The 25033-nt window shown below is 34.9% G+C and overlaps 1 protein-coding gene across 1 annotated transcript; it reads right to left on the reverse strand.

Moving 5' to 3' along the window:
• Positions 1–10585: 10585 nt before the first annotated feature.
• LOC107634103 (2-dehydro-3-deoxyphosphooctonate aldolase) lies at positions 10586–23752 on the reverse strand. The gene is made up of 20 exons (XM_088501740.1): positions 23359–23752; positions 22538–22613; positions 22383–22439; positions 22225–22278; positions 22085–22132; positions 21389–21500; positions 21210–21263; positions 20996–21093; positions 20342–20438; positions 20094–20159; positions 19879–19938; positions 19704–19778; positions 19506–19590; positions 19124–19182; positions 18619–18663; positions 18136–18234; positions 17952–17999; positions 17785–17832; positions 17245–17309; positions 10586–10686 (listed from the first exon to the last, which is right to left on the reverse strand). Exons 7-19 carry the CDS (start codon positions 21243–21245, stop codon positions 17253–17255), a joined length of 873 nt encoding a protein of 290 aa, XP_088357866.1. The 5' UTR covers positions 21246–21263; positions 21389–21500; positions 22085–22132; positions 22225–22278; positions 22383–22439; positions 22538–22613; positions 23359–23752; the 3' UTR covers positions 10586–10686; positions 17245–17252.
• Positions 23753–25033: the final 1281 nt, after the last annotated feature.

The raw sequence follows: 25033 nt of genomic DNA on the forward strand, positions 1-25033 counted from the left end.
TTGACACCTTCACGCCACAAGCACATGGTTAGGGACAACTTGGTTTAGCCGCTTAGGCCAGGATTTTATTTCTTTAGGCCCTCCTATCCACTGATGCTCAAAGCCTTGGGATCCTTTTTCTTTACCCTTGCCTTTTGGTTTTAAGGGTTATTGGCTTTTTGCTCTTGCCTTTTGGTTTTAAGAGCTTTGGCTTTTTCTGCTTGCTTTTTCTTTTTTTTTTTTATATTTTTTTCGCTATTTTTTTTTTCTGCAAGCTTTGTTCTTTGCTGCTTTTTCTTGCTTCAAGAATCATTTTTATGATTTTTCAGATTACCAAATAACATATCTCCTTGTCATCATTCTTTCAAGAGCCAACATATTTAACATTCTAAAACAACAACTTCAAAAGACATATGCACTATTCAAGCATTCATTCAGAAAACAAGAAGTATTGTCACCACATCAATATAATTAAACTAAGTTCAAGGATAAATTCGAAACTCATGTACTTCTTGTTCTTTTGAATTAAAACATTTTCCATTTAAGAGAGGTGATGGATTCATATTCACTACTTTAAGGCATAGACACTTAAATACTAATGATCATATAGTGAAGACACAAACATAGATAAACATTTAACATATAAAAACGAAAAACAGAGAATGTAAGAACAAGGAATGAGTCCACCTTAGTGATGGTGGGGTTTTCTTTTTGAGGAACCAATGATGTTCTTGAGCTCTTCTATGTCTCTTCTTTGTCTTTGTTGCTCCTCCCTCATTGCTCTTTGATCTTCTCTAATTTCATGAAGGATGATGGAGTGCTCTTGGTGCTCCTATCCTTAGTTGCTCCCAATAATTATGTGGAGGAAAATGTATCCCCTGAGGTATCTCAGGGATCTCTTGATTTGAAGTCAAATGTTCTACCACTGAGCTATAGACCCTTGAGATGAATCTCTCCATCTCCTATGATTTGGAGGTGGAAGCTTTTGTCTTTTCTTTCCTCTTTCTAGAGGTTTCTCTGGCCTTAGGTGCCATCAATGGTTATGAAAAACAAAAAAGCTATGCTTTTACCACACCAAACTTAGAATGTTGCTCGCCTTCGAGCAAAAGAAGAAAGAATAGTAGAAGAAGAAGAAGATATGGAGGAGATGGAGGGATGTGTGTATTCGGCTATATGGGTGGGCTTGGGTGGGAAAGAGATTTTGAATTTTGAAGGTAGGTGGGGTGTATGGATGTGAGTGGTGAATGGAAAATAGAAGGGATGACTGTGAATGGAGAGAGAGAGAGAGAGAGAGAGAGGGTGATATAGGATTATGAGAAGGGAAGGTGAGTGGAGGTATGTGGGAATCCTGTGGGGTCCACAGATCCTGAGGTGTCAAGGATTTACATCCCTGCACCAATTAGGCATGTAAAATGCCTTTGCATGCAATTCTGGCGTTTAAACGCCGAATTGATGCTTGTTTTGGGCGTTCAGCGCCCAGATGCAGCATGTTTATGGCGTTGAACGCCAGTTCTATGCTTGTTTCTGGCGTTCAGTGCCAGTTTTCCTCAGTGTGCATTCCTGGCGTCTGAACGCCAGGATGCTGCTTGTTTTGGGCATTCAACACCAGATCCATGCTCTGTTCTGGCGTTGAACGCCAGCCAGATGCTCCTTAAGTCCTTCCTCCAGGGTGTGATTTTTCTTCTGCTGTTTTTGATTCTGTTTTTAATTTTTAATTTATTTTGTGACTCCACATGATCATGAACCTAATAAAACATGAAAGAACAATAAAAATAAAAATAAAATTAGATAAATAAAAATTGGGTTGCCTCCCAACAAGCGCTTCTTTAATGTCAATAGCTTGACAGTGAGCTCTCATGGCTCCACACAGGTGATCAGGTCAATTTTATAGACTCCCAACACCAAACTTAGAGTTTGGATATGGGAGTTCAACACCAAACTTAGAGTTTGGCTGAGGCCTCCCAACACCAAACTTAGAGTTTGATTGTGGGGGCTCTGTATGACTCTGTTTTGAGAGAAGCTTACTGTGCCTCTTTTCCATGTTTACATTAGGATGACCTTGAGTTTTAAACACAAGGGAGTCCTCATTCAATTGAAGGACTAGTTCACCTCTGTCAACATCAATCACAGCTCTTGCTGTGGCTAGGAAGGGTCTTCCCAGTATCTAGGATTATGAAATCAGCAGGGATGTAAAGGCTTTCAACCTTTACTAACATGTCCTCTACTTGTCCATAAGCCTGTTTTCTGGAATTGTCTGCCATCTCTAATGAGATTTTAGCAGCTTGTACCTCAAAGATTCCCAGTTTCTCCATTACAGAGAGTGGCATGAGGTTTATTCCTGACCCAAGGTCACATAGAGCCTTCTCAAAGGTCATGGTACCTATGGTGCAAGGTATTAGGAACTTTCCAGGATCCTGCTTCTTCTGAGGCAATCTCAGTTGATCAAATGCATTTAGTTCATTGGTGAACAGGGGAGGTTCATCTCCCCAAGTCTCTTTACCAAATAAATTGGCATTCAGCTTCATGATTGCACCAAGGAACTTGGCAACTTGCTCTTCAGTAACATCCTCATTCTCTTCAGAAGAGGAATACTCATCAGAGCTCATGAATGGCATAAGGAGGTTCAATGGAATCTCCATGGTCTCTAGATGAGTCTCAGATTCCTTTGGTTCCTCAGAGGGAAACTCCTTATTGATCACTGGACGTCCCAGGAGGTCTTCCTCACTGGGATTCACGTCCTCAACCTCCCTTACAGGTTCAGCCATGGTAATTAATTCAATGGCCTTGAACTCTCCTTTTGGATTCTCTTCTGTATTGCTTGGGAGAGTACTAGGGGGGTTTCAATGATTCTTTTACTCAGCTGGCCCACTTGTGCTTCCAAATTTCTAATGGAGGACCTTGTTTCATTCATGAAACTCACAGTGGCCTTAGATAGATCAAAGACTAAATTTGCTAAATTAGAGGTATTTTGTTCAGAGTTCTTTGTCTGTTGCTGAGTGGATGATGGAAAAGGCTTGCTATTGCTAAACCTGTTTCTTCCACCATTATTAAAGCCTTGTTGAGGCTTTTGATCCTTCCATGAGAGATTTGGGTGATTTCTCCATGAGGGATTATAGGTGTTTCCATATGGTTCACCCATGTAATTCACCTCTGCTATTGCAGGGTTTTCAGGATCATAAGCTTCTTCTTCAGAAGATGCCTCTTGAGTACTTTTGGATGCAGCTTGCATTCCATTCAGACTCTGAGAAATCATATTGACTTGCTGAGTCAATATTTTATTCTGGGCCAATATGGCATTCAGAGTATCAATTTCAAGAACTCCCTTCTTCTGAGGCGTCCCATTACTCACAGGATTCCTCTCAGAAGTGTACATGAACTGGTTGTTAGCAACCATGTCAATGAGTTCTTGAGCTTCTGCAGGCATTTTCTTTAGGTGAATGAATCCACCTGCAGAAGTATCCAATGACATTTTAGCTAATTCAGACAGACCATCATAGAATATATCCAGGATGGTCCATTCTGAAAGCATGTCAGACGGACACTTTTTGGTCAGTTGCTTGTATCTCTCCCAAGCTTCATAGAGGGATTCACTTTCTTTCTGTCTGAAGGTTTGAACATCCACTCTAAGCTTGCTCATCTTTTGAGGAGGAAAGAATTTGGCTAAGAAAGCCGTGACCAGCTTATCCCAAGAGTTCAGGCTATCTTTGGGTTGAGAGTCCAACCACACTCTAGCTCTGTCTCTTACAGCAAAAGGGAAAAGCATGAGCCTGTAGACTTTAGGATCTACTCCATTAGTCTTAACAGTATCACAGATCTGCAAGAATTCAATTAAGAACTGAAAAGGATCTTCAGATGGAAGTCCATGAAAATTGCAGTTTTGTTGCATCAGAGAAACTAATTGAGGTTTCAGCTCAAAATTGTTTGCTCCAATAGTAGGGATGGAGATGCTTCTTCCATGTAAATTGGAATTAGGTGCAGTAAAGTCACCAAGCATCCTCCTTGCATTATTATTATTTTCGGCTGCCATCTCCTCTTCCTGTTCGAAAATTTCTATAAGGTTATCTCTGGATTGTTGTATTTTAGCTTCTCTTAGTTTCCTTTTCAGAGTCCTTTCAGGTTCAGGGTCTGCTTCAACAAGAATGTTCTTGTCTTTGCTCCTGCTCATATGAAAAAGAGGGAACAGAAAAATAATAATAATAGGGATCCTTTTTACCCAGGTATAGAGGTTCCCCTGTGTGAGTAGAAGAAGAAAAGAATGTAATGTAAAGAAGGGAAGAAGAGAAAATTCGAACTCAGATGGAAGAGGGGGTTCGAATTTGGGTGAGATGAAGTGTTAGTAGATGAATAAATAAATAGAAGGAGATGAGAGAGAAAGAGGATTTTCGAAAATAAAATTTTGAAAAGGGGTTAGTGATTTTCGAAAATTAGGAATAAAATCAAATTAAAATTAAAAATTGAAACAATAGTTAATTAAAAAGAATTTTTGAAAAAGAGGGAAGATATTTTCGAAAATTAGAGAGAGAGAGAGAGTTAGTTAGGTAGTTTTGAAAAAGATAAGAAACAAACAAAAAGTCAATTAGTTAGTTGAAACAAATTTTGAAAATCAAATTTTAGAAGATAAGAAGATAAGAAGTTAGAAAAGATATTTGAAAAAGATAAGATAAAAATGTATTTTTGAAAAGATATGATTAGTTTTGAAAAAGATTTGATTTTTTTTAAAATCACAATTAATGACTTGATTCACAAGAAATCACAAGATATGATTCTAGAACTTAAAGTTTGAATCTTTCTTAACAAGCAAGTAACAAACTTTAAATTTTTGAATCAAAACATTAATTTTTGATGATATTTTCAAAAATATGATATAAAAATAAGAAAAAGATTTTGAAAATATTTTGAAAAAGATTTTTGAAATTTTTGAAAATAAATAAGAAAAATGAAAAAAGATATGATTTTTGAAAAAGATTTTGAAAAAGATAAGATTTTTAAATTGAAAATTTGATTTGACTCATAAAAACAACTAGATTTTTAAAATTTTTAAAAAAGTCAACTCAAATTTTCGAAAATTTGTGAGAGAAAAAGGGAAAGATATTTTTTGATTTTTGAATTTTTAATGATGAGAGAGAAAAACATGAAAATGATGCAATGCATGAAAATTTTGAATCAAAACACATGATGCATGCAAGAACACTATGAATGTCAAGATGAACACCAAGAACACTTTGAATGTTAAAATGAACATCAAGAACTTATTTTTGAAAAATTTTCAAGAAAAGAAAACATGCAAGACACCAAACTTAAAGATTTTTCATATGAATGCAAGAATGCATATGAAAAACAAGAAAAGGCACAAAACAAGAAAACATCAAGATCAAACAAGAAGATTTACCAAGAACAACTTGAAGATCATGAAGAACACCATGAATGCATGAATTTTCGAAAAATGCATAAAAATTTTTTAGAAAAAATGCAATTGACACCAAACTTTAAAATTGACTCAAGACTCAAACAAGAAACACAAAATATTTTTGATTTTTATGATTTTATAAAAAAAATTTTGTATTTTTTTCGAAAATTAATGTGAAAAAGAAAAATAAGGATTCCAAAATTTTTAATATGAATTCCAGGAATCTTGTACTCTTAGTCTAAAGCTCCAATCTGAGGGTCAGACATGGCTTAATAGCCAGCCAAGCTTTAGAATGTAACTCAGATATACTGCTCATTAGTTATCAAATTAACTTACCTCTATGCTGATGGTTTGGAAACCTTAGTCCAGAAGATTTTAGACATGGCTTTACAGCCAGCCAGGCTTCAACATGCTTCATGAAACTCTAAAATTCATTCTTAAAAATTCTGAAGAAAGATATACATTTTTTTTGAAAATATTTTTTTTTTCAAAATAAAGGAGAAATTTTTGAAGATTTTTGAAAAACTTTTGAAAATAAAACAAAAAGAAAATTACCTAATCTGAGCAACAAGATGAACCGTCAGTTGTGCAAACTTAAACAATCCCCGGCAACGGCGCCAAAAACTTGGTGTTGTTGCCGGATTAAAAACTTGGCACCATTGTGGTCTGGAAACAATTGTGAATTGTTGTTCGAAATTGATTGCTCCCCAGCAGCGGCGCCAAAAACTTGGTACATGCGAAATTGTTACTCTGAGGTTGTAAAATTTGTTGCTCATTCTCTCCCTGGCAATGGCGCCAAAACTGGTGCACAATACCATGGTCCAAACATAACTTCACAACTTCGCACAACTAACCAGCAAGTGCACTGGGTCGTCCAAGTAATAAAACCTTACGTGAGTAAGGGTCGATCCCAAGGAGATTGTCGGCTTGAAGCAAGCTATGGTCACCTTGTAAATCTCAGTCAGGCGGATATCAAATGGTTATGGAGTTTTCGAATAATAATAATAAATAAACAGAAAATAAAGATAGAAATACTTATGTAAATCATTAGTGGGAATTTCAGATAAGCGTATAGAGATGCTTTCGTTCCTCTGAACCTCTGCTTTCCTGCTGTCTTCATCCAATCAATCCTACTCCTTTCCATGGCAAGCTGTATGTAGGGCATCACCGTTGTCAATGGCTACATCCCATCCTCTCTTGTGAAAATGGTCCAATGCGCTGTCACTGCATGGCTAATCATCTGGAGGTTCTCGATCATACTGGAATAGGATTTAATATCCTTTTGCGTCTATCACTACGCCCAGCACTTGCGAGTTTGAAGCTCGTCACAGCCATCCCTTCCCAGATCCTACTCAGAATACCACAGACAAGGTTTAGACTTCCCGGATCTCAGGAATGGCCATCCATGGGTTCTAACTTATACCACGAAGACACTTAATAACTCGGACTCAGTCCCCTGTATTAGATATCCAAGAGATATCCATTCAATCGAAGGTAGAACAGAAGTGGTTGTCAGGCACGCGTTCATAGGGAATGATGATGATTGTCACATTCATCACATTCATGTTGAAGTGCGAATGAATATCTTAGAAGCGGAATAAGTTGAATTGAAGAGAAAAACAGTAGTACTTTGCATTAATTCATGAGGAACAGCAGAGCTCCACACCTTAATCTATGGTGTGTAGAAACTCTACCGTTGAAAAATACATAAGTGATGAAGGTTCATGCATGGCCGAGAGGCCATCCCCCAAACGTGATCAATATGATCTAAAGATGAACTAAAAATCATAAGATGTCTAAAAGACTAGTAAAAAGTTCTATTTATACTAAACTAGTTACTAGGGTTTACAGAAATAAGTAATTGATGCATAAATTCACTTTCGGGGCCCACTTGGTGTGTGCTTGGGTTGAGCTTTAGCCTTCCACGTACAGAGGCTTCTTTTAGAGTTGAACGCCAGGTTGTAACGTGTTTCTGGCATTCAACTCTGGTTCGTGACATGTTTCTGGTGTTTAACTCCAGACTGCAGCGTAGAACTGGCGTTCAACGCCCTTTTGCATCGTCTAAACTCGGCCAAAGTATGAACTATTATATATTTTTGGAAAGCCCTGGATGTCTACTTTACAACGCAATTAAAAGCGCGCCATTTTGAGTTCTGTAGCTCCAGAAAATCCATTTTGAGTGCAGGGAGGTCAGAATCCAACAGCATCAGCAGTCCTTCTTCAACCTCTGAATCTAATTTCTGCTCAAGTCCCTCAATTTCAGCCAGAAAATACCTGAAATCACAGAAAAACACACAAACTCATAGTAAAGTCCAGAAATGTGAATTTAACATAAAAACTAATAAAAACATCCCTAAAAGTAACTAGATCCTACTAAAAAAACATACTAAAAACAATGCCAAAAAGCGTATAAATTATCCGCTCATCAAGCGCTTCTCCTTGCTCCTTAGGCCATGGGTTCGAACCTTATGGCCTTCACTAGCAACATTGCACCTTGAATTAAATTGAAATGGAGCCCGATAAAGTTGCTTGTGTTAACCAAGCATTGTGAATTTTGCCTTGCTTCCTTGGTGCTCGGTTAACAAGGAGAGCATAGCTTCCTTGCCTTGCTTTCTTGGCCTTGAGTAGAGCTCTCATGGAGAGCTCTGAGCTCTTAGAGAGAGCGCTATGGCTTTTCTTCCTTGTTGTGCCACACTTTTCTTCTTCCTTAGGCCACGCTTCTTAGGCCACCCTTTCTTGTTTTTTTCTTTTCTTCACCTACAAGTAATCAAAACAACCAATCAAAGTATCACCAAATTCACAAGGTTTATAAATCATTCAAAAACCAATTAATTTTAGCTTAAACCTCATGATTTAGTGTCAAATAAAGGGTGGTTGATTGATTCAACAAAACCATGCAATTCCACTCCAAACACTTGCTTATAATGCAAGAAAGTGCATAAAACCTAATGAAACAAGTGAAAAATGCTTGAAAAGCTAGCATAAGATGACTTGTCATCATAGTTCCACCGAGGATAGCTGAGGCTGAAGCCTCGGCGGCAATTGTATGTCCGCTCCTTTGCTTTGCTATCGTCGAGTGACATCAAGTTGACCGGGTTGTGCGTCAAGTCAGTGGCCTACAGCATATTCCGACCAGGCCACTGAACATACGTCCTCGTCGTTACGTAACCGATACCTAATACAAAATAACAGAAAAATTTCTCAGAACCATGGTCTAATAAACAAAACAACAACATAACATAGACAAGTGTAATATACCTTTTATAAAACAAATTGTCATCTACTTCGGTCGGATATCTGTAGTAAATTTTTTCACTCTTTTCGTGTGTTGCTGTCTAACAGAACGCGATATCAAATTCTTCAACGTTGTTGACTATTGACATCCGGTGTCAAGTAAGTAATTATTGGTTGCCCGGACTTAAAAACGATAGAACCTTCTTCATCATACACTATTTTACCATCATAATGAATGGATAACAACGGATTGATTGGCATTGAAGAGAAAAAATGTCAACATGAGAACTAAAGAGAAGATTAAAATAATGGTATTGAGCTTGGTTCTCCACAAACCATGCTTTTATTTGCCGAAGTCAAGGTGAAGATCGTCGGGGGTGTGGTGAACTTGCTTAAAACTACAAAAAAAACGTATCATGGTATTTAAAATTGGAATAATTTGTTTTAGGAAATAATATTTTTTTATTTATTTCGGAAAAAAAATCCATCAATTTTGCAATAAACAAAACAGAACAAGTAAACACATAAAAATACAATTCAGAGCACTATGAGAAACAAAAATTAGCAGCATCATCGCTCTATCTGCTATCTGTTCCTTCACATATATTCATCATATTAACACCTCTCCCTGCAACAAAAAATCAAATGCCCTCCCTGGCCATTACCAACTAAAATTCCAAGCCTCAATAATTGGCTCATTGCTAGTCAAAAAGTTATGAACCTTCAATTGTTAAAGCCTCAGGGGTTTTAAGTTCACAAATGTTATGTTTCTTTTATGAATAATTCCATTACAGAAAGCGAAACTCCACCATTAAGATTCAAGAGAAACTAGCTGCGTTTTGCATTGCTAAAAGTAATCATTCATATAATTAACTACAAAATTTGAAACCTAGTATGTAAAGAAAAAACATTACACATTAAAATACTTAACTTTCTGGATCCACATTGCTTCTAGAAACTGCAATGATTTGAAAGGCTACATAGAATATGTGACAAATGATAATTGGATGTGTCACTACTTCAAATAATCTCTCTTTCAAGATAAGCTCTCCTTTATAAAGGACTTTGATACGTGCTCAGGAGGGCATTTTCGTCATTTTGGAGTTAAGGGACAGAATGGTAATCTTGTCATATTCAAGGATCTGAATACTAGAAGAATTGTACCATGCCAGTCTTGGACATCAAGAAGACCAAGAGTCCGTCTCAAAAACAGTGGTGCTGAAAGGGTGACAACTCATAAGACCCATTGGGCTAAGTCAGGACAGCAAAAGCCCAATAATGCTTTTTAAATTCAATGGGAGGCATAATTTATTATTAATTTTCAAATTTTTAGGCATTTATGTTAGTTTGTCTTGTTGTTAGAGTTTGTTGGAAGATTTGATTTACTTCTGATTAGCATAGTAGTATTTTTAGGGATTTTAAATTTAAATCAAATCTGATCTAATCTAATAAGATCAAATCTAATTTAAATTAGTTATCATATTTTTAAGATTTTAAAATTTAAATCAAATCTGATCTAATCCAATAAGATCAAATCTGATTTAAATTAGTTATCTTATCTTATCCTTTAACTAGTTTGTTAGGGATCTATTTAAACACCTTTTGGTGAGACAATTTAGACAACTTTGATGAATAAAATTTTCTTAGTGCTTTATGCACGTCTTTTTTAGTGTGATTAAGTGAGGTGAGTGATTTCTTTGCTTGTTGCATGGAGAAGATTGAGTGATTCAATTTTCATCCCTCTGATCTAGGTTGTCAAGGACAGATTCTTTGAAGGTCTAGTAGGGAGTCCCTTCCGGTGACCTAGGTTGCTAAGAACAGATTTCTTAGAGGTCTAGTAGGAAAATCCTTATCTATCTTTTATGTTTTCGCTGTGTCTTTGGGTATGCCCTTTACTGAATAATTCTTATCTATTGTGATATAACCCCTAAGTCCCAAGCTATTTCTTATCAGACTTGAACTTGTGATGGGGTGCAAAGATAATCGTACATTCAATCTTAAAACAATCTGATCTTATAAAGGCTAATCCTCAGGGAATTATATTCTTAATAACAGGAAATCATCACCTGCGAAATCAAAATTTATGTTAGTATAAACAATAAAATATGTAATCATTTTCACTCTAAAATAGATGACACATATAGCAAGTAATGTGGTTGTTTAAAGTATTTATGTTAGAATAATTTGTTGCGTTTCTAGAAGACTTTGGTAATTTGAAACTTGTTTGGACTTGTGCTTGAAGTTTTCTCACAATTTGGTTTGAGGAATCTAAATTTGTAACATCATGGATTACTCTACCAATGAAATAAATAATTTGCACATTTCTTTTGTAGGATATTTTAAGCAATATGTAAAAACTTTGTTTCTGCATCCTTTTGATGGTTTCAAAAACATATGTCACTTTTTATTGCATGCTTCTTAGTAGTCCTTATTAGTAAGAGAGAAAGGATTAAGAAAGGATTCTTAATCATCTATATTATCAAAAAACAAAATGAGTAAAAATATGAAAAATTTCTTACCATTCTTGCTATTCACAAAATAGTGTGAGATCAATGTTGAATTTTTTTCTTCGCTTTGCTTACCCTCTACAATATGTCAGAAGAGTTAATCACATATAAAAGTTCAGAACTCAAATGCAAAATAAAATACATAAAAAAATCTTTCACCTGCTAAAAGGTAAATAAATGTATCATCAACAGTATCCGCAGATGGTCTTCGTCCACCCAACTCAATTAAAAACACAAATAATTCTAACAAATGAACATTTGTCCATCGGTTGTCCCACGATCTTATAAGACGTATGTCCTCGTCGTCACGTAACTGATACCTAATTCAAAACAACAGAAAAATTTCTCAGAACCGTGGTCTAATAAACATAACAGCATCTTAACAAAGACAAGTGTAATATACCTTTTATAAATCAAATTGTTATCTACTTCGGTCGGATATCTGTAGTAAATTTTTTTCACTCTTTTCGTGTGTTGCTGTCCAATGAAACGCAATATCAAATTCTTCAACGTTGTTAGACAGTTCACTTCTGGTGTCATCTACGTAATTATTGGTTGTCCGGACTTAAAAATGATAAAACCTTCTTCATCATACACTATTTCACAATCATAATGAATGGATAATAACGGATTGATTGACATTGTAGAGAAAAAATGTCAACATGAGAACCAAAGAGAAGAATGAAATAATGGTATTAAGCTTGGTTCTCCACCAACCATGCTTTTATTTGCCGAAGTCAAGGTGAAGTTCGCCGGAGGTGTGGTGAACTTGCCTAAAACTACAAAAAAAATAATAATAATAATAAAACATATCGTAGTATTTAAAATTGGAATAATTTGTTTTAGGAAACAATATTTTTTTTATTTATTTCAAAAAAAAATCTATCAATCTTGCAACAAACAAAACAGAACAAGTAAACACATAAAAACACAAACTAAAAACACAATTCAGAGCACTATGAGAAACAAAAATCAGCAACATCATCGCACTATCTGCTATCTATTCCCACACATATATTCATCATATGAACACTTACTCCCGCCTCGAAACAATCAAATGCTCTCCCTGGCCATGACCAACTAAAATTCCAAGCTAATTGGCTCATTGCTAGTAAAAAAGTTATGAACCTTCAATTGTTAAAGCCTTAGGGGTTTTAGGTTCACAAATGTTATGTACCTTTTATGCGTAATTCTATTATAGAAAGCAAAATTCCGCCATTAATATTCAAGAGAAACTAGCTGTGTTTTGCATTGCTAAAAGTAATCATTCAAATAATTAACTACAAAATTTGAAACCTAATATATAAAGAAAAAGCATCACACATTAAAAATATAACAACCTGCATTTTTTAAAATTTAAATATGAAAAAAGTTATAATTTTATTTAATAATTTGGACTTCTTATTTTAGAAACTAACTTATTAAGAATAATTTAATTAATTTTTTTTGAATTCAAATTTTATTTAAAAAAAATGATTAATATGATTATTATAGTTTTAAATTTAAAATAATCATTTAATTTTATTAATATGTCAATAGATATATTTTTATGTGTTCGCAAAATGATTTTTGGTATCATAATTACATTTTGAATTATTTTAATCTAAAAATTTTATAAAAATTCTTATACTATTAATATGTATTTTTATTACTAAGTTCTTATTTTTATACATATCCCTATTATTCAATACGTATAATTTCTCATTTCTTCACCTTCACACACGTATACTGACACTAATCTTACTGTCAGCATTACCTTACCCACGCGTTGCATCCCTGAACTTCCCATAACACGCGTATTATCTTCCTTCCTCCAACACACATTTAGGCTTTGTTTGGATATAGGAAGGAAAATAGAAGGAAAGAAAATAAGAGGAAAGAAAATGAGAGGAAAGAAAATAGAAGGAAAAGTAGAATTATTTGTGTGTTGTTTGGATGAAAAGAAAATGAATGGAAAGAAAATAGAGAGAGAAATTTCTTTTGTTTGGATGAGAAGAAAAGTGAGAAGAAAGAAAATCATAATGGTATAAAATTACATTAATATCCCTATAATAAAATAAAGTATAAATATTTTTATTTATTTATGTTTTATTGCATTTTATGAATATTATAAAATATTATAATTTTATAAATTATTTATCTAATACATATATAATGTTTAAATGTAAATTTTATAATAATAATGTATTAAAACTATTAAAACTAAATTTATATTAATAATTATTAATAATAATAGAATTAGGGGTAGTATTGTAAATACACCAAAAGTAACATTTTCCTTCTTGTTTTCTTGCCTCTAATGGATGGAAAAAATTTTTTTGTGGGACCCACACCAAAATTTTCTTTCCTTCCTATTTTCTTTGGTATCCAAACAAAGGAAAATAAAATTTTCCACTCATTTTCCTTCCACCACTTTTCTTTCCTCTTATTTTCCCTTAAACCAAACATAGTGTTATTCACACATAAATCACTCTTCCCCTCAATCCCTCATTCATTTGGTAACAAAGGCAGAAGCAGAGAGTGAGAGAGCTTGAGAGAGAGACACATAGAGAACAAGCAACGCAAGATGAGGGAGGAGAAGGAGACGCTTTCGCACGACGCTGCATCTCACTGCCATTGCTGAAGCTCCCATCACCACCGTTGCCTCCGATTAGGGCAGAAAGGAAGAAGAAGAACGATGAAGGGGAGAGATTGATGGAGAGGAGGGTGACGGCCGTTTTTGATGCCGCCGATTCTAAATCTGCCCAGGACCATCATCATCGCCTGTATCACAAACCAGGGAGGAAGGGGGCTGCCTCTCCTGTTGCTGCTGCTATCTCAGTTGAAATTGCTGCGGTTTTAGTAGTGGTCCAACCAATCATCACGCTATAATTCTGCCTCCAGCCCCTCTTAATTTTGACTAAGGTAGGGGATTTTTTTTAAAAGCAGAGGTTTCCAATTATGAGTACCAATAAAATTAAATGAGTAACTGGAAATGGTTTATGAATGCTTTGTATGACTAATTGATGAAGTTGGGAATTGTTGGTGATAGTGAGTATATATGAATATGATGAAAATTGATTTTTGGGTTGTTTGGTGGTGCTATAAAAGATATGATAGATAGGATATTAAGTTTGTTGCTGTATGTGCTTGTGATAAATGATGGTTCATTATGGATTGATGAATTATTGTGTGCTCGAATGATGATGATCGATGATTTACTATGTGTATGATTGATATTAAGCTCCTATGGAAAGAAATTATGTTTATAGTAGTGCAGAAAAAGTATATGGTTAATTAAGTATATGTGCACTTGTGAAAAGGGTGAAATAGTGAATTTGAACTCCTGGGACTGTGCTAGTCACTTTGGTAATTTTGATTAGTCAAAATAAAGTTTGAATTGTGGTTTTAGAGGAATATTAGGCTTGAATATAAAATTTGGTATGAAGGGTTGTTAGATTACCTAATGCAGAATTTTCTGCATAATTGGCAGCAACTTAAAATAAAAATTGAGAGCAATATAGACATGAATTACGATCCAAATTATTTTTCTATCAAACTTCAAGAAGTCAAGATTTCTCTGTAAAAATTTCAAAGGATTCGGCCAAGTGGTTTGGAAGATATGAATTTTTGAAATTTAGTGGTTGCTGCAGAAATTTCTGGTTTTCTGGTTCTGCAGTATTAACTTCAAGCCACTAGAACTTTTGATTTATTTGTTATTTTGAGTTTCTTCCAAAGGGATTTTGAAGTTTGTGAGTCTATTTTAATTGAGTACAAATTTCATGTCCATAGCTATTTTGTAGAGTTAGTTATGTTTCTTGGAAGCAGGGCTGTTCGCAGAAAATTCACAACCAATTACTAAAAACAGGGTAGCACTTCCAACTGACATTCAATTAACCAAACGAGGCGCTATGAATCTGAAATTTAGTTGTTCTGAAACTTAAGGGTGTTGGGTGTATCCTCATCAAAATTTAGAAGTAATGGATTAGATTTGAATTTATTATAGATTTATCAAAAACAGAGCTGCTTGATGTATTTTTTTCTAAATTCTCTTTAGTGCGGCAGCAGATTTTATTAAGATTTTATTAAGTTGGCTATCGGATTTAATTCTAATCCAAACGTGTAAAACTTGATTTAGACCCAAAGGATATGTCCAAATTTGGCAAAATGTAAGAGTTTAGTTAAACAAAGGTGTGTAGGTTATTCCTAGGACACGTTTAAAGCTAAGCGGTGATGCGGAGGTATGCTTAGCTGTAAGGTGAAGTGGACGCATAATGGAAAGAAAAGAAAGTGGGAATTAAAGAATGGAAAGGATACTTAGATGAGAAGAAAAGGGAAGTAAAGAATGAAATAAATAATTGAGAATTATATGTTAAACGGGCCTTTTGCCAAACTGCTAAAACGAAAGTGTCCGCCTAACTGATAGCTTGAGATTGCTAATGCGGGAATGTTCGCCTAAATAATAACACTGTTTCTTACTGTGATGCACATTAAAATGCTATTATGATGAAGCCAAACTGAAACGGGTAACCGTGACGCCAATGTGTCTAACTGACATAGTAAAGGAACCATATTCGGGGTTCACCCCGAGTAATGTCGGGTTGTGGGTAGACAACCAACGCATGAGCTCATGGTCTGCTTAGGACAAACATGCATCATGTTTGCGTATCTGCATTTGATTATGTTTGTTTATTTGTAATTGTATTGTTATTTTGGTAACTTGCTTGTGTACTTGATTAGATATTTTACTTATGCTGTGGATTTAATAATGTATTGAGGACTGATATTTGTGTGTGTGATTTAAGTATATTACTCATGATGCTAGCTTATTTAGATATTGAGGAATGTTGTTTAGGGGTGAGAAATTATTAATGTTACTAAGATTTTGGTTAAGTAGCGTTATTTAAAGAAAGAAATTTAAAACTGTTTTAAGTAGAAAAATTGATCAATTAACTATTTGCATTTACTTTGTTATTACAGTGTTCACGTTCCTACTAAGAACGTGTGACTTCGTTCTCACCCCAAAACTTTTAAAAAACCTTTTCAAACGTGTGACTTCGTTCTCACCCCAAAACTTTTAAAAAACCTTTTCAAAGGTACAAACAGGATAACTAATCAGAAAGCTACAGACGAATAAAAGACTTGTTTGGCTAGTTGCTTCTGGGTTTATTCCCCTCACCCTCGATATTTTAAAGTGTTTTTACAGAGGGATAAGGTTGCAATTGAGTTTTGTATGAACAATTATTATGTATTAATAGTAATTATGTGAGTATATGTTTATCTGACATAGCTGAACTTGAAGTATATAACAAAATAAAAAGGAATTTCGTTTTTCTAAAAAACTATCGACAAATTAACGTGTAGAGGCCCAATATTAAATAGCTAATAAAAGGAAAGTAGATTAATAACGCCTAAGCTTTTAATACGATCATGAGATGCTAAAAGTTAAGGTGTTACAAAAAATACTTAACTTTCTAGATCCACATTTCTTCTAGAAACAGCAATGATTTGGAAGGCTACATAGAATCTGTGACAAATGATAATTGGATATGTTACTACTTCAAATAATCTCTCTTTCAAGATAAGCTCTCCTTTATAAGGGCTTGAACTTATGATGGGGTGCAAAGATAATCGAAACATTCAACTTTAAAACAATCTGATCTTATAAAGGCCAATCCTCAGAGAATTATATTCTTAATAACAGAAAATCATCACCTGCAAAATCAGAATTTATGTTAGTATAAACAATAAAATATGTAAGCATTTTCACTCTAAAATAGATGACACATATATTTAGAGTATTTATGTTAGAATAATTTTTTGCATTTCTAGAAGACTTTGGTAATTTGAAACTTGTTTGGACTTGTGCTTGAAGTTTTCTCACAATTTGGTTTGAGGAATCTAAATTTGTAACATCATGGATTACTCTACCAATAAAATAAATAATTTGCACATTTCTTTTGTAGGATACTTTAAACAATATGCAAAAACTTTGCTTCTGCATCCTTTTGATGGTTCCAGAAACGTCACTTTTTATTGCATGCTTCTTAGTAGTTCTCATTAGTAAGAGAGAAAGGATTAAGAAATCATCTATATTATCAAAAAACAAAATGAGTGAAAATATGAAAAATGTCTTACCATTTTTACTATTCACGAAATGGTGTGAGATCAATGTTGAATTTTTTCTTCCCTTTGCTTACCCTCTACAACATGTCAGAAGAGTTAATCACATATACAAGTTCAGAACTCAAATGCAAAATAAAATATACAAAAAATCTTTCACCTGCGAAAAGGTAAATAAATGTATAATCGCTTCAATTTTCTTTTGTAATAAAAAAATAATTTCATTAAGATGATGAGAAGGATAATAAAAATTGGCTGATTAGGGATACCCAATACAAAAAGCAAAAACAACAATCAGTTTGAAAATATTCAGTAATTTTACTTGTCCATTTCTTTTGTTAGAGAAAGTACGCAATAAAAAGTAGGAAATGAAAAGGGAATTCAAACTTTAAGTTCTTCCCTCAATCTATTGATTTTTTGTATTAGCATGACACATACAAAATCATACATTCATAAAACAATTTTATGAGTCAGATGCCAATACTTTCTGCTGCAAGTACCACCCTTTTTATTAGAAAACAAAAATACAATCATAAGTTTCAAGAAACAACTTACAGCAATAGCTACAAGCTCTTCAAGTAACTCCTCCAAGTGGCGTAAAGGCTGTCAAATAAGGAGATAACGCATGTAGTTCATTAATATTCAGAAGTATCGAAGAAAAAGTAAATGTTGGCAAAATAATGTCCTGTAAATTTGAATGATTTTGATAGGTAACAACTCACCCACTGTGTTGGACCATCAACAGGAGCAGTCAGTGGATCATCATGTATCTAAAGAATCAAGAAGACATTTAGAAGTTGTTTGATGATCAAACTAAATACAAGCCTTAATGTTTACCCTAAACTACTTTCTTTTAATAATAATCCCAATAAGATCCCCCTAAAAAAATAGTACTAATATATATACCTCCATGAAAATCCCTTCCACTCCTACAGCAACTGCAGTTCTTGCAATGCAAGGTATTAGTTCTCGAAGACCTCCACTTGCAACACCTCCGCCATCCAACTAGACATGAAAGCAGAATGTTAAAAGCTAGAACTAAAGAAATCTGGTACGATAGTTGGGTTCAAAGTAGAAACAGATCGTGTGTGACTCCAGTGCTCAAATGGAAAAAAAAGAGGGGTAAGATGAGGCAGGTGTACTCCAATACACAATGATCCTCATGAATCAACAGTGCATAGAAGCCAATGAACTTTTAACATCATGAATCTAAAGAGAGCACTCTGCACTATAATACACTTACTGAAATTAAACAAAAAACACTTCCACATATAATGCATTTTTAACTGGGGAAAAGGAGTAAGAATGCATAGAGAAAAAGAGAATTATATGAGACAACTGTTGTGTTGCAAAATACAAACTACTAAAAAAGTCCAACTACAAACCTACCTTCTTTCCAGCGGGCTGTTGCAGTGAGTGTGTTATATCAGCTACCTGGGATAAACAGTAAAAAAATATTTGAGTTTTCCAAGGGGAAAATGGCATAAAGAGGCAGTGGCAAGAAACTTCACCATGACCCAAATATTAGAATAATGGCAAAAGGGCCTGTGATGAGTAGTTCTCTAGAGATACGGCAAAAGGAATAATGAAGTCAATCTTATTATCATAAATTGGCAAATGCATTCCGTCTGGTTTTTTCTTAGTTTATTCGCATATTGAATATACAACAATATTATTCCTTGGGGATGATGTGAACAAAACACTCCAGTATAATTGACAAAATATCAACAGGAAAAGCGGAAAAAAAATTACGAAAGATTCAAATAGTTATTATCAGGAAGGGAGATACCTTTCTCTCTAACTTATTATAACCTTCCATTGAATAAGAAAGCATAGAGAGATTCAAATAGTTCATCTTAATAAGAAGCATATAATAAAACAAATATTAACTTACAATAGGGCAATTGACTTCTCTCATCCACTCCAGATTACGTGGATCGACAATCAAATCATCTATATAAAAAGGCAACGAATTTAATCAATTCCGGATTTTGAAAATAGAATGATAGAGGATAATCAATTGCAGTGCTGACATTCTTTGAACAAAGTTAAACCTCAAATGCATGTTAACAATTTTGATTATAGGAGGGAATGTGCTACGGATCACTTAAAAAAAATATATAGATTCAAATTAAATCATATATGTAAAAAGAACGCAAGATTAAAATGAAACTAGAACACGTGAAAACAGAAAGCAATTCATGATATTGAACGTTTTCAAAGAGTAACATCATCCAAAAGCATACAGAAGACCTCAAAAAGATATTATAACTCACTGTATCCAAACATAGTTCCTCTCTCACAAACCATAACATTAGGATTTCCAGCCAACCGAACCTTCTCTGCTGAATTTGTCATGACCTATTTATATGAACATTATATAACATGAGAATACTAAAAGACAGAGAATATTTACTGAGCTTAAGTAATTGTTGATTATTAAAACTTGCAACATAGCAGGACAGTATACTCGCGGAAGGAGCACAAAACTGGCCCTTCTTGATGTGGACAATTTTCCCAGTTTTGGCTGCAGCAACTAGAAGATCTGTCTGCCATCAGAGGTAAACACAAAAAGAAATGATGTGATCACATCTACTTAAGTTTATATTCATCCAATTGATATTAAAATTTGATGTAAAGAATATTTACTTGACGGCATAAGAATGCTGGAATTTGAATGATATCTTCAACTCTGCCGACTACTTCACACTATCAAAGAAAAGATAAATCTGTTAAAGGTAGATTAGGATCCAAAATCAAAGACAACATTATGACAAGCTTGGATGGTGTGCCAAATAATTACATTACTGTAAGACTTGTATAATTCCCGAAGGCTAAATTTAGTTAAATGTAAAACATCTTACCTGGACGGACTCATGCACATCTGTCACTATAGGGAGGTCATATGCTACTTTAACCTTCTCAAGTATCTGAAATTATAACATAACAAAATTAAAGAAGGAAGAAATAGTTCAATTACAACAAAATATAGCTTTGTCATTATATGAAATTCGGCAATTACACCGTTTTTCAAACAAGTGTTCCTACTATAATCCTCAAAATGCAAATGACAAAAACAATATATCATAATAAAAAGTAATAGAATCATAACCTTCAACCCCTCAACCATCCCTGGGCCACGAAAAGATTTTGATGATGTTCTATTAGCCTTGTCAAAACTTGATTTGAAAACCAATGGGATGCCAACTCTGAAAGACGCACAAACTCTAGATCATGTTAACTATCAACAAAGATACAAACCATCTTCCGACATTATATTTTACAAGTTTAGTTTTGATTTCTTGTCATGTGAAGGTCCTTTCCCTCTTATCCATAGCATGTGTTGTGTTGGTTTTACTAACCAACATCACTCTTAGAATTACATAGGTTCAATATCTCAGCCCACAGTGCTTGTAATGAGTAAAAACTCTTATACTAGATGCAATTCTGGAAAACAATAAGTAAAAGAGTTCCGCATTTCATGTAGTTATCATTATAGCAAAACATTTTGAATGACACAAAGTTAGATCATGTGTATTAGATAAGAAAAAGGAATTTAACTTCACACAAAATACTACAAAGAATTTAGCTGCAAACTCACGGAGATGATTGTCATGATTATACTTATTGAACTACAGACAATTTTTGTACAATTCAACTTAGGCACTACAATTATTCTCTATTGGATTTCAATCAAATCAACTTCAATCTTTTTCCCATGAAACTAAAAGATGAAAAAGTTCCTTAATAGAGAACAATAGCATACTTAGATGTAACAGTTTTTATGTGCTTAGCCATCTTCATAATGTGTTCCTCTGATTCAATCACATTAGGACCTGCTAACAGGAAGAATGGTTCTGCAGCCTGTTAACACATTCACAGAATCACAACACATTAAAAAAAAAGGAAAGGGAGATTTTGATCGGTGACCCAAGAAAATTCATAGTCAAAAAACACAAAATCTGATAGAAATCACGAACCTTGAGCTGGCTATACAGCATTGACTGTGAATTCATCTTTTTTTTCTTCCGAAGCTGTACACAAAAAGGGACAAAGTATGAGAATTTTGATGAATTCAGTAAAAATGTATGAATTTTGATGCGTTAAGATGCTACATTGTGTAAAATAACATCGAGCCTAGTAAAGTTTGAAACAGTACCTTTTTTAATTAATTCCGAATCTAAACGTAGATGAGGAGAAGAGAAAAGATAGAGTGAGATCTGTCTAACGTAAGAGTGAGCACTTTGATTGATGAAGAATGGAATCGTTCACTGCAAAAGAATGAAAAAGAAATGGCTAGATAATTCTGTGTAGTTGTCGGGGGAGATGGCTATATGGAATCGTTCGGCAATCGCACACCCCTAATAATTGCAAACCGAACACCCCCGCCCCAGCCCCCAATAAACCCCAAACAATACCCACGGTACATTACATTACGTTAAATTTTTAGTTAGTGAAACCTTTAGTACAAAAATTTCTCGCTAATACAATTTGCAACATAGTTCAGTCGTTAAATAATATTCAATCTCTATCATGAAATGAATTTGAATTCTTCAAAATTGAATCTATGAATCATCAAGGTTCTGAAAACTAAACCAGTCATCGAACCGCTCTCGCTACTGGTTCACTGGTTCATAGGTTCAACCGGTTCGACCGTGGTTGAACCGAAAAAACCGTTTTATAATAAAATATAAATAAACACATGAAAATATAATTATAGTCTAATGTAAGCTTTAAAATATCATTCAAAGAAAATGCTTTTCTGAATCTCTTTCAATAAACCTTTACCCACTCAAAAGAATCTTAAGTTGTTATATGAGTGCTGAGATAGCAGAACCTAGGAAATTGGCTGCACCTTAGATGGCAGTTTTGCAGGTTTTTTCACTTTAGAAACCAGGGACAGCTGCAAATCAGGCTCAAATATTAGCTAAATATATATCAAAGAAAGTATGGATCATATTAACATTGGAGAAATGGAATACAGTTTGTAAGTACCTTGCTAAGTAAATCTGTAGGTGGTTCATAATTAAGTCTCTTGTCATTTGATTCCTATAAAGACAAAAGAAAGAAAGAGGGGGTAGGAATTCAAATAAGAAACATACACAGAATGATTCATTCACATCTCAAATACAAGCATAAGATTAGTACATTACCAGTGGATATACTTTGATACTTCGGAAGACACCTCTTTCACCTTTGTTCGATCGTTGCTAATAAAAGCACCACACCCAGTTATAATCAATAACTTTACTTTACTAACAAATAAAACATGAAAAATTGAACCTATTCAAAAATCAGTTTTACAAACCGCATCCTCAGGCTCTCCTCGGGGTTTGTTAGTCATTCCATATTTCTCCTGCCTTGAGCCATCGCTAGAGTTTGTCCTAGAAGAGTAATATAACCAGATAACAGATTATAATTGCTCACTTAAATGCAAAGATAATGAACAAGTCTAGAATATGAAATTGACGAAGAAGAGGAATCAGATTTCAATTTTGAATTTCAACCACAACAACAATAAGAAGAATCAAACAGAAATTGCAGATCAAACACGAATTCAAAATTCAAATCCAGAAATTCAATAAAAAATAACTCTAAATCCAGAAAATCAAGTACGCTTAGAGACAATTGCAAAGAAAGTAGAATTATAAATCAAGTACGCTTATGAATCAAGTACGCTTAAACAAAGTTCACAGTTCAGTTCACACTTCACAGAGCTTCACAGCCTTCACACTTCACAGTTCAGTATCACTATATCAGATTATCAGTATATCAGACTTCAGTGACTTATTATTAGAGCGTGGTCCTCAAAATCTTAGTAAAACAACACATAATTTCGATTCAGCAACATTAAACCAAGATAATCCATATTGATCAGCATCATGCCATAATTCATCTTTACTGGCTGAGGTATTATTATCAGCAACACCACACACAAAACAGCAGCATAGAAGAACCAAAGCTAATCAATAATCACAACACATTCAATAATCAATAATCAGTAAATTAAAATAATAAAATCACAACACACACAAAACAGCAGCATAGCAAAACCAAACAGAGAAATAAATTTCACACACCAGAAATGACCAAAACACACAAAGAAAATAAAAGAAGAAAGCTACAAACCCTAAGATGGAAGATGTGGCGTGACTGAGTGTCGCGGATGACAAAGACCGCGGCGAGTAGGACGATTGAGAAGTAGACAGCGGCGCAGCAGAGAAGTGGATGACGGCTTGACCGAGAGGAGGAGGAAACGGCGGCGCTTGCGATGATTCTTCCTCTATGTGAGCGCGACGGCGGCGAAAGAGAGCACCTTCGAAGCTAGAAGCCTTGAACAGAGCACGAAAGGGGAGACACCGAGAGAAGGAGCACCTTCGAATGGGCTTCGAACGGGACAGTGGCTGCGGTGAAACAGATCTAGCGCCGGCGGGACCGTGGCAGCGCGAAAGGGAGGGACTGAGCTCGCCGGCGTTGAGAGGAACGGCTAGCTCGAGGGTGATGGGAGGGACGAGGGAGCGTGTGCTGCTGCGCCGTTGGAGATTTGGAGTGGGTTAGGGTTGGTAACGCAAGAGTTGGGGAGGGGGTTACTGAATGCTAAACGGCGCGTTTTGAGTGTTTTTGGGCAAAGCAAAAAACCAGCCGGGTCCCGGTTCGGTTCGACTGACCGATTACCGGCCGGTTTAGTGGTTCAACAACGGTTTTTATTTTTTCCGGTTTTAGCATAAAACCGAATCGTAATTCTCACCAGTTCGCGGTTCAATCGGTTCGACCGGGCAATTCGAACCGATTTTCAGAACATTAGAATTAAGTTTGGTGTTCCCATACACCAAATTAAATCCAAAAGCCACCCTCTATTCATATGTACTAATCAGTAACCTAAGGGCTTGAGAAGCAAGCAACTTTTGAGAATTGTGCAGGGAACTAACCATCAATTGAAGACATTATGCATCATAACTCAAAAGGGGCACAACAGAAGGAAGGACAAAGGAACTGCAAACCAATAGGTTGTATCTATACTTAACTCTTGCTGTTGAGAAATGCTTTGACTTATGTCTTGCTAAAGTGTTCATCTAGTACAAGTAAAATCACTCTTTGCAATAAGTAAGCTAGTCTAAACTAAACTAAAATTGCTCAATCCTTCAATCCCTGTGGGATCGACCTCACTCCCATGAGTTTTATTACTTGATGCGACCCGGTACACTTGCCGGTGAGTTTTGGGTGTTGGAATTTCATTTTCCAAAAATATCCATCAAGTTTTTGGCGCCGTTGCCGGGGATTGAAATAGATTGACAATGATCAAGTGAAGTGGAGATCTAGATCTAGCATTTTTATTTTCTGTTTCTCTAACTTTGGACTAACCCACTAACTGTTTGAATTTTTGCTTGAGCTAACTACAATTTCATCACGGATTGAAGTATTGCTATCCTTCTGGTTTTGTATGATTTTTATGTCTTGTTTGCATGTCAGGGACAAGGAGAGCTATACCAACCTTTTGTGAACAAGACGAAAGAACCCTCAGGAGATTAAGAAGAGCTGAAAGAGGGAAAAACATTGTTGGAGAAGAGGATTCGGAAGAAGAAGAGTTCCAAGATATGGAGGAACATACAACAATTCCAACTAATCCACAAGGAGGAGCAGCTAATAACAACAACAATCCACCACAGAGAAGAGTTCTGGCTTCCTACACATTTGCAAATCCTAGACATTGTGGGAGTAGCATTCATACACCAAATGTTAATGCAAATAACTTTGAACTAAAGCCACAACTCATCACATTAGTTCAAAACAATTGCTCTTATGG

Source organism: Arachis ipaensis, chromosome B1, assembly GCF_059453495.1.
Source record: "Arachis ipaensis isolate K30076 ecotype BB chromosome B1, ASM5945349v1, whole genome shotgun sequence".
Classification (NCBI taxonomy): domain Eukaryota; kingdom Viridiplantae; phylum Streptophyta; class Magnoliopsida; order Fabales; family Fabaceae; genus Arachis; species Arachis ipaensis.

Coding starts and splice junctions, on each gene's coding strand:
- LOC107634103 (XM_088501740.1), bottom strand. CDS start 21,245: ATGAATTCACAGTCAATGCTGTATAGCCAGCTCAAG. Junction 19,183..19,505: donor AGGAACTATGTTTGGATACA/GTGAGTTATAAT, acceptor CTTTTTATATAG/ATGATTTGATTGTCGATCCA. Junction 18,000..18,135: donor TGGAAGGGATTTTCATGGAG/GTATATATATTA, acceptor TTGATTCTTTAG/ATACATGATGATCCACTGAC.